Genomic DNA, 22630 nt, shown 5'->3' with positions numbered 1-22630 from the left:
ACAGGGTAGTTTGTTAAAGAAAGAAAATAGACATTTCGTCAACAGGGATTTGATCTGGTGTATGCTCACATGCAAGCATTTTTTTTTTTAGATTAGTAGAAAATTAACTCAGCTTCAAACGGAATTTCACATGGTACATGATAAAAACAAGAATGCGTCCCAAGTACACGGATGCCCCATCCGCACTATCATTTTCTATCTTCAGTACACCGTGAACATGTGATTAAATCTCTAATTTGGCATTAAATTTAGAAAGAACATATCATAGGGAACATGTTTACTAAGTTTCAAGTTGATTGGACTTCAACTTCATCAATAACTACCTATACCAAAAACTTTAACCTGAAATGGGACAGACGGACGAACGAACGAACATACGGACAGACGCACATACAAGAAAACATAATGCCCATAAATGGGGCATAATTATACAAATAAAAAAAATATACTTCATGCAAGTTGACAAATAATTTTAATAATTAAAATAAAACCACCATTCCACAATGCATCATAAAAACAATGCAGTGCTATTTTATTATATTTTCTAAATTAATGAACATGTTATTTCCAGTAATTCCCCATTCTAGTTACATGTTAGATAGTTTATTCTCATAAAATCATGGAAGTACAAAGGTTAGAGAGAAGTTTAAACAATAAAAATAAAAATAAAAATGCATAAAATTTCGGACGAGATAACGAATAAAAGAAAACAGTCAAATGGAAAAGTTAAAATTGTACAAAGAAATATCTTTTGTGTATAAATATGTTAAATTATGTTTGTTTAGAAGGGGTGAGCTTACTATCAATACATCTTATAAAATTGCAGAGGTTTCTGAGTGTCTTTGTTTTTTTTAAATCAAACAGTGTGTTAAATTTGATAATGTTATGTCTGGGTATTAGTTCATTTTGGAATAAATCTTCTTCTTTCAGCTTGTAAAGCTGGGAAAACAAAAATATAATGATATTCGTTTACGATATCTCTATTCGTACATGCTATATATTTTCTTTCACTTCTGTCAACGTTATGTCATCTCCCCTTTTCTATTGACAGTAACTATGGGTTCTACATGGTACATTTATGAAGGAGACCCTTTGCAAAGCCCAAGGCCTAATTTACAAAGGAGAAAGGGCATTAAAGGTCTTGTTTTGGCAAAAGAAAATAACATGTTTGATAACTGTTTCAACTTGGCACAGAATGTTTGGAAATGAATAGGGTCAAGAAATATAAATGAAAAACAGAAAGATGTTTATCTGATGATGTCACAATTAAGTCATGATAAGTACCGTTTTTACAAAAACGCTGAAAAATGCAGAATTTATGCAGTTTTCCATTGTGATTTTCCATTGTGGAAACATCCTGCGCAGCCAAGAAACAACAAAATGATTTCAGAGAAACTTTATTATAACTATTGACATAATTTCACCAAATATAAAGTTGTTTCTTGAGTCCGCACATACTTTACCAAACTTAAACCTACTTAAAATTTGTTGAAAAACATGGAAAATAAAGATGTTTTCAAAATATTCAAATTTAGTCATGGTTTGTTGCCATGCTAACTGGTTCAATGGGAAATTTGTTTTATTTTCTGAACACCTGGTACCTTAATCTAGTTTTGACAAATTCATGAATATGTGCATGATGTGTGCTAACTTTTTAATTTGAGGTAAAATATGGGCCAAATATATATTTTCACACAATAAATTTTGCCTTATTCACTATGCAAATGCGATGTGAATTCCTAATTGGACACAATTTAACAGTAATTGCAACATCTTTCCAGGAGTTACACAAATGTGGATGCAAGAAAACTTGTCCTGATAGATGTAAGTAGTGTAACAAAGCTGGGTTGACATGCACAACATTGTGATCCTGTAGCTGTTAAAACCTATGTTACGTTAAAAATGGTGAGAATCATTTTTCATTCTCCACTATTGAGCAAAATGATGTCAATTTTAAATTCAAGATTACGCATACGTCAGGCAATCATTCAGAATACACTTTTACAAATACAGAAGGTATGGACGCATACGTCAGGCAATCAATCAAAATACAAAATTTAAAAATACAGAAGGTATTGACGCATACTTCAGGCAATCAATCAAAATATAAAAGGTACAAAAAAAGAAGGTATTGACGCATACATGTAATCAATTAGAATACACAATCACATATACAGTAGGTATTGACGCATACGTCAGGCAATCATTCAAAATATAATAAGTACAAATAAAGAAGGTATTGACGCATACATGTACCACATGTAATCAATTAGAATACACAATCACATATACAGAAGGTATTGACGCATACGCCAATTTGCAATCATTCAAAATACCCAATTTACAAATACAGAAGGTATTGAGTCATACTATCAGAATATAAAATTGTCAAAACCAGAATGTATTGGCGTACAAATGTACCACGTGTAATCAATCAAAATACACAATTTACAAATACAGAATGTATTGACGCATACATATAATACATGCAATCAACCATAATTTTTTTTTACAAATATATAATGTAATATTTAGCTATTCCATGATCTCTCTCAAAACCTTTCCTAGTGCTTCCTTGTAATAGCCGTCACGTCTGTGAAAGGTAAGGCAGTGAGCTGAATTTAATCAATTGGAATACACGAATTGACACAGTATACACACAAATGACACATTTTACAGACAAATGACACATTCCCCATTTCCATTCTCAATTTTAATCTTTTAGAAAACAATAGTTGACATATAACAGACACTCAATAAAAATACAAGAACTGACACATACTACATAAGCATAAGAATACAATATTGACACATAATAAAACAATCAATTAGAATACAAATATTGACGCATATTGAATACAATCAATAGGAATGCAAAATTTACAAATGCAGAATGTACTGACGCATACGCCAGGCAATCAATCAAAATAAAAAATTTATAAATACAGAAAGTAACGTATAACTATTCCATGATCTCTTTCAAAACCTTTCCTAGTGCTTCCTTGTAATAACCGTCACGTCTGTGAAAGGCAAGACAATGAGCTGATTGTAATCCCATAGGAAATCTGACATTGCCTATAATTTTCACAGGAACTACCAAAGGATTTTTATCAACTAATGCGCAACTCAAATTTTTCATCTTGGAGACATCAGGCCAGCAACGTTTCACGAACACATCGGAGACAAGTATGAATATCAGTTTTGCTGTGTTTATTTGGTTGTCAGTTCTGCTTAGAAATTCGTCAGTGGTGTTGTTTTCAATTACTACATCAAGTATTTTATTTTTTGATACTGATTTTTCAACGTCACACTTAAATGCTTCTAAATCTTTTGTATTTTCTACGGCAGCCATCACTAGTATCGCTGAAAAAAAATATAGATTATTTTGTATAAATTTAATAAAGCTAATTGCCAATAAGACAACTATCAAAAAAGAGACCAAAATGACACAGATATTTACAACTATTGGTCACCGTACGGCTTCAACAATGAGCAAAGACCAAATCACATAGTCAGCTATAAAAAGTCCCGAAATGACAAATATAAAACAATTCAAACGAGAAAACCAACGGCCTAATTTATGTTAAAAAATTAAACGAAAAACGAATATGTAACACATTAACACACGATAACCACTTAATTACAGGCTCCTGACTTGGGATAGGCACATTCATACATAATGTGGCGGGGTTAAACATGTTAGCGGGATCCCAACTCTCTCCTAACCTGGGACATTGGTGTAACAGTACAACATAAGAACGAACTATACAAATCAGTTGAAAAAGACTTAACTCATCTGATGGATACAAATAGAAATACTTCCAACAAAAACACAGAGAGGACGTGGTCGGGTACTTGTATGTCCTAACAACAAAAAGAAACTAATTACTGATCTAAGAGCATTCGCAGTTTTTTTTTTTTTTTTTGATTTCTTACATTAATCCATCACAATATATTTTTAAATGGAAATAAGGAGATCGTTTTCTTGAAAGGTTTCGCTAATATCAATCGCATTTGAAATTTAAAAAGCTTTTATGTGCAGAATTTCCTAAATCTGAAATCGTGCACTTATTGTTTTTTTCAACAATTGCAATTATAATAAATGTAACAATATTTGTTTTAACATTTTCAATAGAAATTGATTGTGTTCTTCTAGAAAGATCAATATTCAAACTTAGTAAGACTAAGAGTCAAGCTATTGCTTACATCACCGTCATTTCAAAATGAGGGTTGATATAAAAAAGAAGAAGTGGTATGATTGCCAATGAGAAAACTGTCCACAATAGACCAAAATAATACTGAAATTAACAACTATAGGTCACCGTATGGCCTTCAACAATGAGCAAAGACCATACCGCATAGTCAGCTATAAAAGGCCCCGATATGACAATGTAAAACAATTCAAACGAGAAAACTAACGGCCTTATTTATATATAAAAAAATGAACGAAAAACAAATATGTAACACATAAGCAAACGACAACCACTGAATTACAGGCTTCTCATGTATGTCTCATTCACAGTCATTCTGCATCTGCCAATTTTATACGGAACACCTGAGATCACATCGGGTTTTCGTGTTGCTTAGTTCTATATTTTTATTTTGTGTTTTGTATACCAACTGTTAATGTTGTGTTTTTGGTTTTGTTTTTGGTCATTGCATTGTCATTTTATAACTTTTGTTAACTTTTTCAGTTGGATATTTTTATTGCATTTTTGTAAGGATCACGTTGTGAAAAACTGATAATCTGAAAAAAGATATATAAATCAAAGAGACATATGTTTGATTTCTTCTTCTGGCAATTGACCAGTTCAAATATGCATCACAGTAACGACGCCCAGTCGCAGCATTTGCAACAATGAGCATGTCAAGTCTAGTACTGAATAGATATAGGAAGATGTGATGTGAGTGCCAATAAGACAACTCTCCATCCAAATAACAATTTATAAAAGAAAAGCATTATAGGTCAATGTACGGCCTTCAACACGGAGCCTTGGCTCTCACCGAACAATAAGCTAAATAAAGGGCCCCAAAATTACTAGTGTAAAACCATAAAAACGGGAAAACAAACGGTATAATCTATATAAAAAAACGAGAAACAGGTATAAATAACATAAACGAACGACAACTACTGTACATCAGATTCCTGACTAAGGAAAGGTGCAAACATTTGCAGAAGTTCCCATTATTAAAGAAAAAAGAAATAAATACAATCTGGATATGTTATAGGATTTTCTTTATGATGTAACACTGATAGTGCAATTCTTGATGCGCTATTTAGGCAAACTATTTTATTTCAAAACTATTTAAGTTATAACTGTAACACTAACCTGGTTTCTCATTAACAGGTTTGGAATCAACATGCTCTATAAAATTAATATTGAAATATAACATATAATATATATTAAAATACACTATATACACATTTCAAATTACAAGCAATTGCTTTGACATTAATCCGGTATATGGCTAAACAGTAGGAGTTCGTTTAGTCCGATCTTCTTTTTTTTAACCCATGTAATTTTGTTTTTTGTTACCTTATTGCGAATGAACGGAAAGAGAATTACATCTTAAACGGGGTTTGATGTTATATTCAGTAGCTTTTGCTTTTTACAAAGTCTTTTGTCATAATCAAGTTATTGAAGAAATGTTTGTCTTGTGAATAGAATTTTATATAACTAGTACCTTCTTTTTCTAAAATAATTCAATAAACTGTAATTCAGCAAGTTTCGTAATGTTTTTATAAATGGAAGAATTGTGACGGGATAGTTTTCACTAAAATCAAAACATTCATTCGAAATTCGCTTAAATAAAATTCAGCATTCCAAATTGTAATAGCTTTTATATAAAGCATGTCTCAAATCTTAAATCTTGCAATTTTGATTCTTTGTTTAACAATCGCAATAATAATTGCAACCATATCTTTGTTATAATTTTTATCCTAATTTAGAGTAATTTCTCGCAATTTGATTGGCTGATATTGTCCTAATAAATTTCAGTACAATTTTTTATTACGTCAATTATCTCCCTTATTTATAACGGCAATTGGAATTATCTCCATTATTTATTACGTCAATTGGAATTATCTCCCTTATACCATTGACCTGATAAAAATAATAAAAAAATGATTTGTTATATAAAATTGAGAATGGAAATGGGGAATGTGCCAAAGAGACAACAACCCGACCATAGAAAAAAACAACAGCAGAAGTATATAGTCCTAATATTTTAAATTTTTCACAGTTTTAGGTTAAATATCTAAAATAAATTTGGTTGATATTGTCCTAATTTTGAATTTGAATATAATAATATGTAATATAACAAAATCAGGATTAATTCGTTACACAGCGTTTAATTGTCCTAATATGGAATTTATCGGGTCAATAAACAATGTTGACGTTTCTTTTTTTTTTTTTTTTTATTGATGCGCCAGTCAAATCCAATCGAAAGCAATTATTAGGTCTATATATTGAACTAGGTCTTCCACACATTACACAAAAGTCCCACGGACTGTCATTTGTTTGTGAATGAGTTGGTCAAGTTTATACACCAATAAAAAAGTGTTTGATCTTATAACATTATCTTTAAACAGTGACATGAGCATTAATTGTTTCAACAGTTTGATATAACTGGTATTATTGCATAGCAATATAATATTGCCCACAGAAAGTAATTAAAACTTAGCGTGCAATAAATTCTAATATTGCACTAGTGCAATAAATCTTCAAAATTCATGACGTCATCAACGACAAAATCTTAGTTTGAACCAATTTTTACTTTCAAATATCATATTGCTATACAATAAAAGGGTTATTGCGTGAATATTGGGGAATATTGTCCCTCGTAGAACATATACTGCACTCGCAAGCTCGTGCAATATAAAATTCTACTCGGGACAATATTCCCTAATATTCATGCAATAACCTTATAATATCTTAATACATAAATCAAATATGATTTGTCTTGAGAATCTTGAGAATGAAGATATATCTTTCAGATATGCTCATGATAACATGGAACATTATTCTGCATTTTATGTTGACTATTTTGAACGACCACTTTACAGTCAAAGAGTTCTTAGAACCGTATAATTTTCTTAATGTTCTTAATTATTTAAAATTGTTCAACTACAATACCAATAATTCAAAATTTGCCGCATATTTGAAATATTAAAAACAACTTTTGCAGGTAAGGGAATATATTCGGTCAGCCTATTTTTCATAACAAAGGCAACGTTTTCTTCATGAAGGTGACATTTAAACGATTAAATTTATTTGAATAATAAAATATTTGTCTTAAACCATCAAGATCATTGAAGTTCATACAATTTTTAGAAAACAATGAATAAGCTAATTTTGTATATGTTAAATAGGATTTTCTTCTTGTGAATGATAGAAAAGTGATAAGACAATTCTTGATACTATTTGAATTCAAGATGATAATTGGCATTTATTTCACACTACCTGCTTTCCCAATGACAGGACTATCACCATTAATAACTATTAAATAAACAATGAAATGTTACATACAACATGAATGCAAAATAAACCACATTCTTTAACCATTTCAAGTTGAAATGAATTTTATATATTATAACCCTATGATTTCTAAAATCTAATATGTTGTCAACATTATCGGTGCTCGTTAATTCCTATCTGTGTTTTTTATCAGCTTTTTGTAGTTTCTGTTTTTTACTTTATAGTGGCTTTCCATATAATCATATTGAACCGCTTCTATTATTTGATTTACTATGTCTTTGTCGGTTCCGCTACGATCACATTGTTTAAAAAAAAGACAACATTGTCTTTAAACAATAATATGAACAGTATACTAATTAAGAGATTAATATAACTGGTATTATTTTAAGGAAGCATTTAGCAATTTAAAATTGAATTCAAATACAAATGATATGACTTGATCTGTGAGCAGAAAGATATATTTTTGGGATATAACAGCAAAACCATTGAAACATGGAACATATGTCTGCATTGTATGTTAAATTCTTGTAATGACAACAATGCAAAATCAAAGGGTTCTAAAAATCCAACTAATTTTGGTCTATATATCGGGGTTTCACTATTCAAAACTATCCAACTAGAAGCAGTAATTCAAAATTTGACGCATATTTCAAAATTAATATGCTTTAAAAATAATTTCGCAGGTAGGGGGCTATTTCGGCTAGCTTATATTTCCTCTTTTAAAGGCACCTTTTTGTTCATACTTATAGTAAGAGTATTTGGTAGGGTTCGTGTTGATTAGACCTTAGTTTTTTATGTTGTGTTTGTGAACTGTTGTTTGTCTGATGGTCTTTTTCTTATTTTGGTTTCGTGTAGGCAAATTAGAATGGCGTTCATTATCACTGAACTAGTATATATTTGTTTAGGGGCCAGTTGAAGAACGCCTCCCGGTGCGGGGATTTCTCGCTACATTGAAGACCTGTTGGTGACCTTCTGCTGTTGTTTTTTTCTAAGGTCGGGTTGTTGTCTCTTTGGCACATTCCCCATTTCCATTCTCAATTTTATTACTTTATAAATTTGAATGTCCCTTTTGGCATTGAAACACTCTCTAATTCATATATATTGATATCCAATTGGTTTCTAACAATGTTTTTTAATGTTAAACATACCGACACTATTCAATTCATGTTCCATACTCTCTAATTCTTTCTTGTGCATCACTAGTAATTCGTTTTCCCTTTTCAATTTGTTTCTGAAACTATCTAATTCAGTTACTTGCTTCTTGTGTAAATATTTTAGGGCGTCTTTGTCTTTTTGAATTGAAATAAATTCACTTCCTAAAGTCTTCTCTGAACATTGTAAAACATCTGCTTCTGACCGCAAATTTCTAATCTGAATTTCAATTTGCATTTTTTGTTTAGCACATTCTTCCATCTTCTGACGGCATGATTCAGACTTGCTTGTCAGTTCAGTTGCTCTTTGATCAATTTTCTGTAAATCTTGAGTCTTATCAACAATTTTTTGTTTTATGATTCTAGTTGAACTTGAAATCTTGGATACAAGATTCTGCTTTATTTTCATTTTTAATTTCAATGCTGAGCCTGTAGCCGATACTTCCATCAATTCATTCTCTAAATTAAAAAAAAACAAGAAATAAGACTTCATGTTTCTTTGTAACGAAACCCAATTATGTAATAAAAATAATTGCACAGCATACAACTGCCAAATTAAATTCAATATTGTGTTAAGAATACTAAATTATGTCCTGTTCTGAACATAACTACAAATGTTTCTATACTCCCTCAGCATAATTAACATTATGTTAAAAACAATTCTATCTTTACAATTCATTGCTTGATCTCAGTTTCCTATAATAATAAACAAATAAACAAACTTATAATACTACAATCTTTACGCTGATATTGGAGTAATATATTTTATTTCTTAAACAGCCAAAAAAAATCTTAAAAAAAAAATCTTAAAAAAAATTAACAACAAAATAATGCATAAATCCTAAGATGTAAAATTCTGTATTCTCCTGCTTACATAACGATAACTTATTATATACCTATTTCTATAGTATAAACAATTACGATTGTTTCATTGTATCAAATTCAAGGTATAAATGTTTTGATTTTGAGTATCATAAAATTCTTTACTTATTATGATTATTATAATTCAAGTAACAAGGCAGAACATCTGTAGATGTTATGATAATAGCTCCCTATTAAAAAAAGCACATGTTACAGGATCTCAATATTATATTATTTATCATATAAAAAACGTACGGTGATCCTATCTTTCCTTTTGATATTGCCCAATCATTGTCTGAAAGCTTTTTCTTAATTTATTTTACAATTCTATCAATTTGTTTAGTTTCTAATCACAAAGTGGTGTTGTGTCCTGTATAGTCCATACAAAATGTATCATTTTGTCACAACCTATAGCTTGAGAAAATGCGCGGTGACCTATCATTTTTATTAAAGTTTTAAACATATATCAATAGATACTACGTTTTGGCAAACTATGAACAAATTCGATCATTTTATTTTAGACTCCCATACCATCTTAACTTTACTTTTGCCATATAAATGATGTTCTTTCAGTAAATTATTTAAAATTTGTTGACTATGTTGAACGAATCTAACACATCAAACTTGAGATAAATGATGCCACTGATCCAATTAAATCTTTTTTTATATCTTGATTTACATCTAGAAATTGAAAGTGAGGGTCGGTTGTTAACAAAACTTTTCAACAAATGAGAGGATTTCAGCTTCCCAATTATAGCTTCCCATTTCTATGTAGCATCATTTCAGCAGAACCTGTATACGGAGTATTTATATTCTAGTCGATACAAAATTTCGGGGCTTGTATTTTTTATCATGATTTTCCTTGATAAAGGTTTGTTGGGTCCAAAGAAAGCCATTAAACAAAGAGTTTCAAGTAGTGATCATCCCTTCGTGAATTTTACGGACGCCATCTCAAGTTGGTTGACCGTTGGAATATCCATCTCACAGATGATATGGGGACAAAGTCCCCAATTATGGTAGAAAAATCAATAAGAAAAAAAAAATCTGGTAAATTTCCCGAATTTTTCATTCTACTAATGAACTCAAAATCGTAACTTTTTTTTCAGATCTAATTCCCGTTCGCGCAGAAATCTACTTCCTTTTCCGGTCTTGTTTGCATGAAACTTTGAATAAAATATATATTTATCGATTCAGTCTAGTAAAATATAAGATTGGAACTCAATACAAATTCATTTTTAATAATTGTTTGATATGAAAAAAACGTTTCCTGACGAAAGCGTTTCTTTTGTTTACATTGAATATGACGTCATAACTTAAAGAACGTCACAGCTAAATCCCTAACAACAGAACCAAAAATCGGGAACGTTACGGTATTTACGTTTCTTTTATCAACATGTTTGAATTTAAAAAAAAATAATACATACACACTTTGTCCCCATTTACAGGTTATGCCTGCCTCATATTAGCGAATATGTTTCAAATGTCGTAACTTAAGTCCCGTACCCTATTTCTCGAATCTGACCTACCGTATTATACTTATTATGAACCCCAGCAACACGACGGGTGACACATGTGAAACAGGATCTTCTTACACTTGAAAAGCACCTGAAGTCGCCCCGGTTTCTATGTTGTGTTTTGTATATTATTGTTTGTGTGTTGATCTTTTTCTTTTTTAATCATGGCGTTATCAGTTTATTTTCGATATATGAGTTTAAATATCTCTTTAGTATCTTTTGCCTCTCAATTACGAAGAATAACCTTGTATTCCAATTATCTTATTATAAAGACAAGGTCATCATATTAACAACAGACTTTTGAAAGGACGAAAGAGCAGATTGAAAACTTTTTCAAGCGAGGCGAAGCCAAGGTTGTCAACATATTATCTAGGGGTAACAATCTGCTCTGTCACCTTCTCAGCTATGTATTTTCTGATTTATCATACCAAAGGTTCTGTTTAACTGTCAATTAAATTTCTAATTTAAGTAATAAACTATGACGTCTCTTCATAACAACAATTCCAGTATCCAATAAAGTGCACACTTGATCAATCGTCGCCATGACGGGTAATAGGGGATTTACCATGGAATATACTAGTAGTATATTATTTTCCTCGTTTTAACAAATCAAAATTTGGTATGTTGGCATAAAGTATAATAGTGTTATTTGTTTGGTCTAGACTGAATGACTAAATTCATAAAGTGAATATTATCATAACAAATTGTTTGAAACTGTACCTTTTGGTAGTCCATTTATTCGCTCTTCCAATGCAGTTATCTTTTGTATTAGATCTTCTCGATTCACAAATTTTAAAATTGCTTTTAGAAATCCGAAATTGTTCTCCTGCACCAAACATGTCTCATGTAACTTTTGCATGAGGTCAACACAGGTTTTTATCTCTTCAAGTACCTTTTTACCAAATTTCTCTCTCTTTTTATTACGTAAATACGCTTTTATTTCCTGTAGCTCATCTACAAATATATATTAATATATTTTAAAATAAACATTCGAAATAAGATTAAGGAAGTCTATAAGCAATAGCATAATTCAATTTTTATCTGTTAAAAATATCTTATCCTTAAAAAAGAATAAGGAAATCGGAGAAACAACAATATCGGAACGTGAAATATTGGTCCTCAATGATCTTCAACTTTGTACATATAGTATAGACTAGAGGCTCTTAAGAGTCTGTGTCGCTCACCTTGGTATATATGCATATCAAACATAGAAAAACAGATCGTCAGATGGATTCATTACAAAATTGTGTTTTGATGATGGTGATGTGTTTCGAGATCTTACTTTACTGAACATTCTTGCTACTTACAATTTTGTCTATCTATAATGAACTTGGCCCTTTAATTCCAGAGGATTTTTTTTTGTAAAAACTAATGAAAATTGTTAAACATTGACTTTAAAGGGCAATAACTCCTTAAGAGGTCAACTGACCATTTTCGTCATGTTGACTTATTCGTAGATCTTACTTTGCTGATCATTATTGCTATTACAGTTTATCTCTATCTATAATAATATCCAAGGTAATAACCAAAAACAGCAAAATTTCCTTAAAATTACCAATTCAGGGACAGCAACCCAACAGCCGGTTGTCCGATTCATTTAAAAATTGCTGGGCAGATAGATTTTAACTTGATAAACAATTTTACCTCATGTCAGATTTGCTCTAAATGCTTTGGTTTCAGAGTTATAAGCCAAAATCTACATTTTACCCCTATGTTCTATTTTAAGCCATGGCGGCCTTCTTGGTTGCTTGTCCGGGTCACGCCACACATTTTTTAAACTAAATACCCCAATGATGGTTGTGGCCAAGTTTGGTTTAATTTGGCCCAGTAGTTTCAGAGGAAAAGAATTTTGTAAAAGTTAACGCCGACGGACGACGACGACGACGCCGGACGCCGGACGCCGGACGCCGTAAGCCCGACGCAAAGTGATGAGAAAAGCTCACTTGGTCCTTTGGGCCTGGTTAAAAATACAACATTTATTATTAACTCGGGGGTGGGGTGGGGGTCTACTTCAATACTTAAATGATAGGGAGTGACGCTAGGGTGTTGTTACCTCACTCTTTTCATATAATTTATATTTTGAAAATATATATCTTTTCATATATTGCGTAGGTACAAATGTAACCTTTTCCCATACTATTTTGTTTTCATGTGGTGTGTAAATGTAAGAGTGAAATACCAAAGTGCAAAAAGAGAAATTGATTGATAAAAACAGTCGGGAACACCAAGAAAGATGACAGACCAAGAAGTTGTGGGAACTTATTGACCTAATCATATATTTCTGTTAGTTTTCCAGACATATTCACACATTTCAGCGGTACGTCCTATGACCTTGTATATAGGAAGTGCCCCCCTCCCCCGAGATAATTAACGATAACTACAAAATAATTGTAAGATAATACTTACGATCAGTTATATTTCTCCAAATTTCTCTCTCCACACGCATTAATTCTTCGTGAATGTCAAAACCGGTCGGCTCCCCTTAAGGAAATAATATTGTTTGATTAACTGATAGTGCCGAGTGCAGCTATTTTGATACTTACTATTTACAATATATATTTATCATTTATTTTAATTTGAATAAAAAACATTATTGTTTAATCGTGATCATGAAGTTTCAGTTGATCAAAAGATATTGGCAGCATTAAATCGTGTGCAGGTTTTATAATATGATATGATTAAGATGGGGGTAATTATATCTGAATTAAAACGGACTGCTTTTTGTGTCTATGGTGTTAAATTTTTATTATTTCTAAACTCACTAATTTTCTTTGCAGTGTTGCTTAAACTGTTGACGTGCAAGAGATGTCTTTCAACATCTGCAAACTCTTGATCAGATATTGAACCTATAGTACCTACAAGAATATAAAATTACATGTACATTTATTGTTTGTATATATCAATCGTATTCATGGACTAATGCCATTAAATACTATCGTGTTGACTACAGTAGTCTGTCAAACATTTATTAGAGATGCATACAATATAAGTTACATTGTGTGAAAGCGAACGAATACGAAATATATGGGTTCAGTAAATTCCATATATGGTTAGAGCGAAGCTGGAATCCACCTATGGAATTTACTGAGTCCATATATACTGTATTGGGCCACCATCATGCTGTGTAACAAATTTGAATCCACCTATGGAATTTACTGATTCCATATATACCGTATTGGGCCACTAGCACGCTGTGTAACAAATTTGAATCCACCTATGGAATTTACTGATTCTATATATACCGTATTGGGCCACTAGCATGCTGTGTAACAAATTTATCTTACCGACTATCTTCACATATGATATTTAGACTAGTGGCCTATTTAAGTGATTAAGTCTTCAATAATTATAGTCAATTTCTTTGTCTTTTGAAACTTTTCAGATTTTTTTTTGGTGTTAATTAAAGGAAGTAATTCCAAACTAACTCCATATGTTAATAAACCATATATGGTAAATAACTCCATATTTTTTTGACACCCTATGTTAAATATATTTTATTACCACATGGAGTCCTTTGACCTATCATATCCCCATACATCTCTAGGATGATAATATTTGTTTCATCATCATTCGCTTGGAACCATGAACTTTAAGTGGCATTTGTAAGTATACATACACAAGTTTTTATAAAAAGTGGTTTCATAATGAAGAATGCCTGAAAAAAACCATTGTCGGGCTCTTAAAAATACAATTTAAATATAAAAACACTCAAGCCATTCAAAATAATGCCATTTTAATAGATGAATCAAATGCTTTAATCTGGTATCTTTAGTGGGAAAAGGTCACTCTTGGTGTCAATATGAATACATTATCACCTCGAAATGTATATACCTTACGCAAACTGGATGGGAAAATATGCATCAGCACGAGTTTTACCAACAAACAATTTTTAAGGGTTTTGTAGGAACTACATGTTATAGATCAACGATATTTTACAAAAAGTTGCATTACTATTAGTACCTATTAGATTGACAACTATAATGAAGTCCTGTTCCTAGTTCGAGGTCCAGTAACTTTGAATAGATAAACCATTTTCAATGTTAAGTTTCTGATTAAGTTAGTTTTATAACTACTTGTTTTTGATCAATTGTATTTTGTAGAAAGTTGCCTTACTATAAGTACATATCAGTTTGACAACTACTTTAAAACATGTCTCCTTGATTATAGTCTAGTGAATTAATTACTTAGCAGTTTTCATTGTTCAATTTTTCTGCTCAAGTCAGTTTCAAAAGAATAGTTTATTTGTGTTTTTAGTTTGTATCATTTTTGGAATTGCTTTCTTATGCATACTTAAATAAATTTTGTTTTGTTTATAAATATTGAGTCAGTCATGAAATGCACAAGTTTGAAAATAAGTAGGTTTCTTCTCACCACTTGGAAACTTGAGCTTGAGTTCATCTACGAGGTCTTTGTGTTGAGACTTTATAAGGGCTCTATACAAATGTGAAACTGGGTTTTGTCCTAAAAATGTAACGGTAGCAAGCCAATACTCCAAATAATAACAAAAATGATCATCTTTCTTTTCTTGTGGCAATTTAAGCAACAATTTTGATCTGAACCCGAGGTCAGCAAGAAATGTAGTCCATTTCAAGCCATGCGTTGTAATTAACTCAAGGAAAAACCTATGGATTTTTTCATCAATATCTGAAAGAAAAAATGGCAAATGACACATTTCGCGCAACTTACACATAGGTAGGTCATCATTTTATAAGTAGCGGAAAGAAGAAACGACTTGAATAGAGTCGATACTGATAAATTCGTCTTTTAATCTTTTGTTTTTCTTAAATATTCTTTGCTGTTAGAAATAACGTGAACATTCTGTTTTTCATATTTCTCTGTTCATTTCAAAATACTGCTTTTAAGCCTGGATGGCAGAAATAATTTGTTGGCAAAGTAAGACAAACTTGATTGTATATATTCAAAGTTGACCTGATTAGATAACCCGAGTAATGCAAACTTTTCTGTAATCGATCTCTCATAACACACTTAATACTCTTTATGAATTCTGTGATAAAAGTATCCAATCGCAGAGCAGCTCTATTTAATGGAACCAAGACGTTTATATAGTCAAATTCGACTTGTCAACTAGATGTGCACTTATTACTGACAATATTCCATGACCCAGTCTATGTTTTATTATGTTACAAAATAAACAAATTATTGTTTTTTAACAAAAATGAATACTTTTCTAACATATACATAACACCGAATAAAACTTATATATAAATTTCTTTTGCATAACCTTCAGAACTTTGATTCCTAATTGTACTTTGACTTTGTCCTTTATTTTGTCTTCTATGTGTTTTTTTTTTTTTTTTTTTTGTAAACGGAAAGCGCTTCGTACATCTATTGGCAAATACAAGATTTTTAGGTGTGAATTAATTGGGATGTTATCGTCCAAATCAACAGGGCCGGTGAATAATCAAATATAAGTCAAAATATCTTCGATATAATAAAACAGTTACAACACCTATTATAGTTCAAAAGTACTAGGATTATAATTTAGTACGCCAGACGCGCGTTTCGTCTACATATGACTCATCAGTGACGCTTAAATCAAAATATTGATAAAGCCAAACATGTACAAAGTTGAAAAGCATTGAGGATCCAAAATTCCAAAAAGTTGTGCCAAATACGGCTAAGGTAATCTATGCCTGGAATAAAAAAATCCTTAGTTTTTCGAAAAATTCAAAGTTTTGTTAACAGGAAATTTACAAAAATGACCACATTATTGTTATTCATGTCAACACCGAAATGTTGACTACTGGGCTGGTGATACCCACGGGGACGAAACGTCCACCAGCAGTGGCATCGACCCAGTGGTTTAAATAGTTATCAAAAGTACCAGGTTTATAATTTAGTACGCCAGACGCGCGTTTCGTCTACATAAGACTCATCAGTGACGCTCAAATCGAAATATTGATAAAGCCAAACATATAAGTCGGTTGACATCCATAATGATATGTATTAGTTCATCGTTGATCATGTTATCAATGTTCGAAACAATCACAATAACAAATCGATATATTATTTACTGAATCTACGTTCTGTATTTGACAAATCAATAGAAAAGAGCGTAATAAAATACATTCTATGTTAAAGCACAATAAGGGGACCAAAAGGTATGACAATAACATGTAATAATAACAATATGATGGCGACATTAAAATTTACATAAAAAATAGAAATAAACAAAACATTAAACACAACAAATGACCTCAAGTGCCCCCTGTCCTCCGTTCCATAGACTGTTTAATAAAGGAGCCTAAAGATTTCACTTGCTGACTAGAGGTTGGATTTAGTATATATTGCATTTTATTGTGAAACATCTTTGTATTGAGTTTTTAAATCATTAAAAAAGACATGTTTTAAATCATTATTTATTTTACATATTAAAAAGAAATGGGATTCATCGTCTAAAACTTTGCACGTATTATAAAGTCTTCGAGGGCGTGGGACATTTTTATATCTTCCAGTTTCAATAGCGAGGGAATGATCACTTATTCTAATAAAATACAAATATTGTTATAGTTCACCTATTCATCAATATTTTTACTTACTAGTCTCTGAATAATCCATTGGTTCAACAGGTTCCTCGGTATGCATCAATATCTCTAAAAAATATATTTATCAGCAGCATTATTTTATTCAAAATCAACATTACATTCAAATATGTTCTGGCCTGTCTTTTCGATGCTTTTGTTTCGCCTTTTATGAATTGAAGGCTCAAGTGACGTTCTCTGATATACAGTGTTTACAATAATCCTTAATGAATTTTTATTTTGAGTATTTAGCAATTTGTTAAAGAATGGACAAATGCAATATATAATTTATAATTATGTTACTATAAATTCAATGACTAAATTGCAAATAACATACTGGGACACGTATTTCTGGATTTGGATTACCAGCACCTGTTTAAAACTACAACGTAACATTGGCTCAACGTTGAAAATTGGTCATGTTGGTTTTCCCGTTTGAATGGTTTACACTAGTAATTTTGGGGCCCTTTATAGCTTGTTGTTCGGTGTGAGCCAAGGCTCAGTGTTGAAGGCCGTACATTGACCTATAATGGTTTACTTTTATAAATTGTTATTTGGATGGAGAGTTGTCTCATTGGCACTCACACCACATCTTCCTGTATTTATGTTGGTATGATATAGTTCCTCAATTTTGTAATACAAACCAAAATAAATATTTATGTAATATTTATGTATGATATAGTGTCTGGAAAGAAGATAGATATTTTTTTTCCTTTGAGTTTAATACTACTTATATCCAATGTGTGCCGACAAGACGAAAATTTTCCACGATTGTTTATTAAAGTTCGAAACATATCGATGTGTTATTTTACAATGCAATTTTTTTTAATATGATTTGCTGCTTGAATTTAAGTCTGCCTCTGGAAAGACATGAACCTGTATCTGAGTGGTAGACATAAGTACCCGTCTATCCGGCCACTAAATTTTTCGTTTCATTTTTTTAATTGCATGTTGTTATACATATTTGTTTTTTGTTGGTTTTTTTTAGCTGACGAATCAGTATGAATTTGCATAATGTTGAAGGTTGTACGTTATTTTGTACTATGGTAGATTTATGTCTCATTGGCAATCATACCACATCTCCTTATGTTTATATATATTTGATCCATTTTTCAGACCTATTAATTTTTATCAATTACCTGAAAGTACACATCAGAGCACACCTAATTTACTGAATAAAGGTACTCGTTATATGGCGAGGCATGGATATTAAACGGTAAGGTTTAACCATATTTTGATATGAGCGTCATTGATGAGTCTTATGTATACCAAACGCGCGTCTGGCGTACTATATTATAATCCTGGTACTTTTGATAACTATTAACCAAACCGTAATATTCAACTGTATACAAATATCGATAGCAAATTACAATCAACATTTTATTAGTTTTTTTTGGAATAGCAATTGTGTATTTGTTATCGTGTTCAAATTGAATTCAAACACAAAACAAAGCACTAAAACAAGAATGTGTCCATAGTACACGGATACCCGACTCACACTATCATTTTCTATGTTCAGTGGACCTTAATTTGGGGGTCAAAAGTCTAATATGGCATTAAAATTAGATAAATCTAGCATAGGGAATATGTGTACTAAGTGTCAAATTGATTGGACTTCAACTTCATCAAAATCAACCTCAACTTAAAACTTTAACCAAAACTAACTGTTATCCCAAACTTGCACTATCATTTTCTATGTTCTGTGGACCATGAAATTGGGGTCAAAAATTTAGACAATACACATAAGAAAGACTGAAAGAAAAAAAATGAAAATGAAAATAGGACAATAACACAATGGTGGGATGTATACATACCCAGCCACGCCAAAATGATATTACCAACAATAATGTGTCCCTAGTACATTGATGCTCTTTCCGCACTATCATTTTCTATGTTCGGTGGACAGTAAATAAAGGCAACAGAAGTATACCGCTGTTCAAAACTCATAAATCCATGGACAAAAAAAAAAAAAAAAAATCGGGGTAACAAACTAAAACTGAGGGAAACGCATTACATATTAGAGGAGAACAACGACACAACATTCAAATGTAACACACACAGAAACGGACTAAACGGGGTAAAACTTTAATTGGCATTAAAATTTGCAAAATAATATCATATTTAATCTAAGTTTCAAGTTGATTGGACTTCAGTTTCATCAAAAACTACCTTTAACAAAAACTTTAACATGAAGCGGGACAGACGAACGAACGGACGAACAGACAAACGGACCCACAGACCAGAAAACATAATCCCCCTCTTTTATCGTAGGTGGGATATAAAAATGTATGTACTTTACCATAGAATAAACCACTAACTGTTAATCAGTGTTTGTTGTCAATATTTATGTTGTGTTGAGAGCAAGCGATAAGATTGATTGATTGGAGTTTCACGCCACTTTCATAACAATTGTGCTTTTTGTGGCCATCAGTTTTTATTGGTGGAGGAAGCCGGAGTATCCAGAGAGAATCACCGCCCTTCTGTAGAAAACTGAAGATTAAGATAGGAGTCGATTGCACCTGCCCCTATGCGATAAGAAACAAGGTATGAAAAGTAGGGTGTTAAAGAAGTTAAAAAAAAGTTAAAAAAAAGTATAGCTACAGTGGAATAAAACATGTATTTGCCTTGGCTTAGGGAAATATACCTAGCATGCGTTCCGAAAGTATGAATTTTCTTGGATGAATTAATCTTTATAGCTTTCACAGACAAGGGAATAAATGTATAATAACTAACGTAGAAGTTATGAAATGATGATTTTCCCCTTTTTTTAACTAAAAAAATTACCATGTAGGAGAACTGAACATTAACAGATGAAAAATATATGTGGTGTGCATTAATTTTCGTCCAAATATATAGGGCCAGTGAATAACACTATTAATTGCCGACGGTGATGTCAAATACTGTAACAGCTCATCTACTTTAATCACTTTTACTTACCATCAACTGGTAAATCCATAGGTTCGTGATATCTCAACAAGTCTAAAATTTACATATAAAAAATATTATTTTTTACTGTGTGCTCAAATACTGTAAACCAACTTATTTTCGCGGATACTTTGTCTCGCGTTTAGTTCTTCCTAACCAGTTTTGCAGCGATTTTGTTTCCCAAATTTACTCGATGTAGATAAATAAGGGAAAAAAATCAAGTTTTACATACTTGCTATCATTTATATTCGCGTATTTCTTCTACTCGCGAAAATTGCAAAATAGATAATTCGCGAAAATTAGTTGGTTTACAGTAACCAATATTGTTGGCCTTCTAATCGGTACCTTTTCCTCTTTTATAAAATGAAAATCACACCTGATAATTGTGATGCATCCTATGGGGTACTTCTGTTAATATGACGAACATTTTATCAATCTCATTGCCTTTATATAATTGAGAAAAGATTTGTTGGAATACATTTCTAAGTGATTTACTTGTTTCGTCTTTCGTGCGTGCTTTTTAATTACTCGATATCCTCTCCGCCATATCTACTGAGAAATACGGGGACAGCCTACATTTCATAACAATGATGTATGAGACAAGTATACATACATGCGAAGGAAATGTGGTTATTGTCATTTATTTGATATAGTAGAAAACACTAAATAATCACGCCAAATTAAAATACAAATAAAAATCGAAGTTTTGTTTTGGTTTTTTACTTTCTGTCATATTCTAGTAGCTTTAAATACTTGCAACGTATTTGTTTGACAATTTTCGAATTTTTAGCCATGACGTTGTCAGTTTATTTTCGATTTATAAGTCTGAATGTGCCTTTACTCCACTTTTAATGTTTCGTATGAAAGCGTATCGAATACAAGATTTTCCATATCCACATTTAAATAAATGGTTTGCTAAGATGATTGCTCATAAAAAAAAACGGTCCTCGGAAACACTAAATGTCATTTCCATTATTGTTTAGAATATTTGTTTAAAATGTAATTTTAAATATAGCGCGTTGTCAATGTCGATTTATTATGATTGTTAAAATTTAAACGTCATTTCAAATCTAATATTCAAATGTTACACCGTTTTTTTTTGGTATGATCAGATGTATCATCGTATTGTCGTAATTATTGTACATACCTGTCCTTTCATTCGCCTTCTCAGAAGAAGTAGTTCCTACAAGAAAGGGTATATTGCAAGATCAACAGCGTTTTTTTTTTTTTTTTTTTTTTTTTTTGTAATACATTATATTGTGTTAATATAAGACCCCGTTTACACTGACAAAAAGATCGATCTTTACTAAAATCGATCGTTTTAAGATCGATCTTTGGTCCAGTGTAAACGGGTTAGAAAAAGTCTACCTCTAGAGGTGGTTTTAAAAAGATCGATCTTATTTGCATCGATCTTTTTTTTTTGGTGTAAACTCTTAGATCGATTACGATCGATCTTTTCTCAGGTGAATGTAATAGTAAGATATGAAATTAAAGGTCATATCGGTTCTTTTTATGTTGTAGTGTAAACGCACTGGATTAAATTAGATCGATCTCGATCGAACTTGCTTGTGCAATCTTAACGCCAACTGGTTTTTTTAAGATCGATTCAATTTTGTTGCAAGTGTAAACGGGGTCTTTGTTGCATAAACATGGTCGTATCAGTTGTAAATATGAAAATAAGCAATGTTTACAAACAGCAAACAAAATACTTTAAAATAAGAATGTGTCCATAGTGAACGGATGTCCCACACTCGCACTATCATTTCCAACCGTGAAAATGAAGAGCTAATGTGGCATTAAAATGAAAAAGCTCATCTCATAGGGAAGATGTGTTTACTAAGTTTCAAATTCACCAACAACTACCTTGACACACGAGAATCGTTACATGTCAGCGAAAATGGCTTGTAAGATATTAAGAAGAATGAACTCATTGATTAACAAAAATAAAGAAAAACAAAAAGACTATTTGAAATATTAACTGTATTTTATCCATAAATAAACAGTAGTATACCGCTGTTCAAAACTCAAAAATCCATAGACAAAAAACAAAATCGGGGTAACAAACTAAAACTGAGGTTAACGCATTAAATATAAGAGGAGAACAACGACACAACATTACAATGTAACACACACGCACAGAAACGGACTAAGCATTAGAA

At 31.5% G+C, this 22630-nt stretch overlaps 1 protein-coding gene and 1 long non-coding RNA gene across 2 annotated transcripts; both read right to left on the bottom strand.

Moving 5' to 3' along the window:
• Positions 1-453: 453 nt before the first annotated feature.
• Positions 454-5371, bottom strand: LOC143058822 (uncharacterized). Its single transcript, XR_012973247.1, has 2 exons — positions 5331-5371; positions 454-3363 (listed from the first exon to the last, which is right to left on the bottom strand). It is a non-coding gene; the product is annotated as an uncharacterized LOC143058822 (long non-coding RNA).
• Positions 5372-7449: 2078 nt separating this feature from the next.
• LOC143059468 (uncharacterized) lies at positions 7450-20521 on the bottom strand. Its single transcript, XM_076232970.1, has 8 exons — positions 20484-20521; positions 17565-17618; positions 15376-15648; positions 13767-13859; positions 13411-13485; positions 11725-11958; positions 8627-9088; positions 7450-7499 (listed from the first exon to the last, which is right to left on the bottom strand). The coding sequence occupies exons 1-8, from the start codon at positions 20500-20502 to the stop codon at positions 7450-7452; spliced, it is 1260 nt and encodes a 419-aa protein (XP_076089085.1). The 5' UTR covers positions 20503-20521.
• Positions 20522-22630: the final 2109 nt, after the last annotated feature.

Source organism: Mytilus galloprovincialis, chromosome 14, assembly GCF_965363235.1.
Source record: "Mytilus galloprovincialis chromosome 14, xbMytGall1.hap1.1, whole genome shotgun sequence".
NCBI lineage: Eukaryota > Metazoa > Mollusca > Bivalvia > Mytilida > Mytilidae > Mytilus > Mytilus galloprovincialis.
Note: the sequence above shows the minus strand (reverse complement) of the source record. Positions and strands in the feature narration are given on the sequence as shown.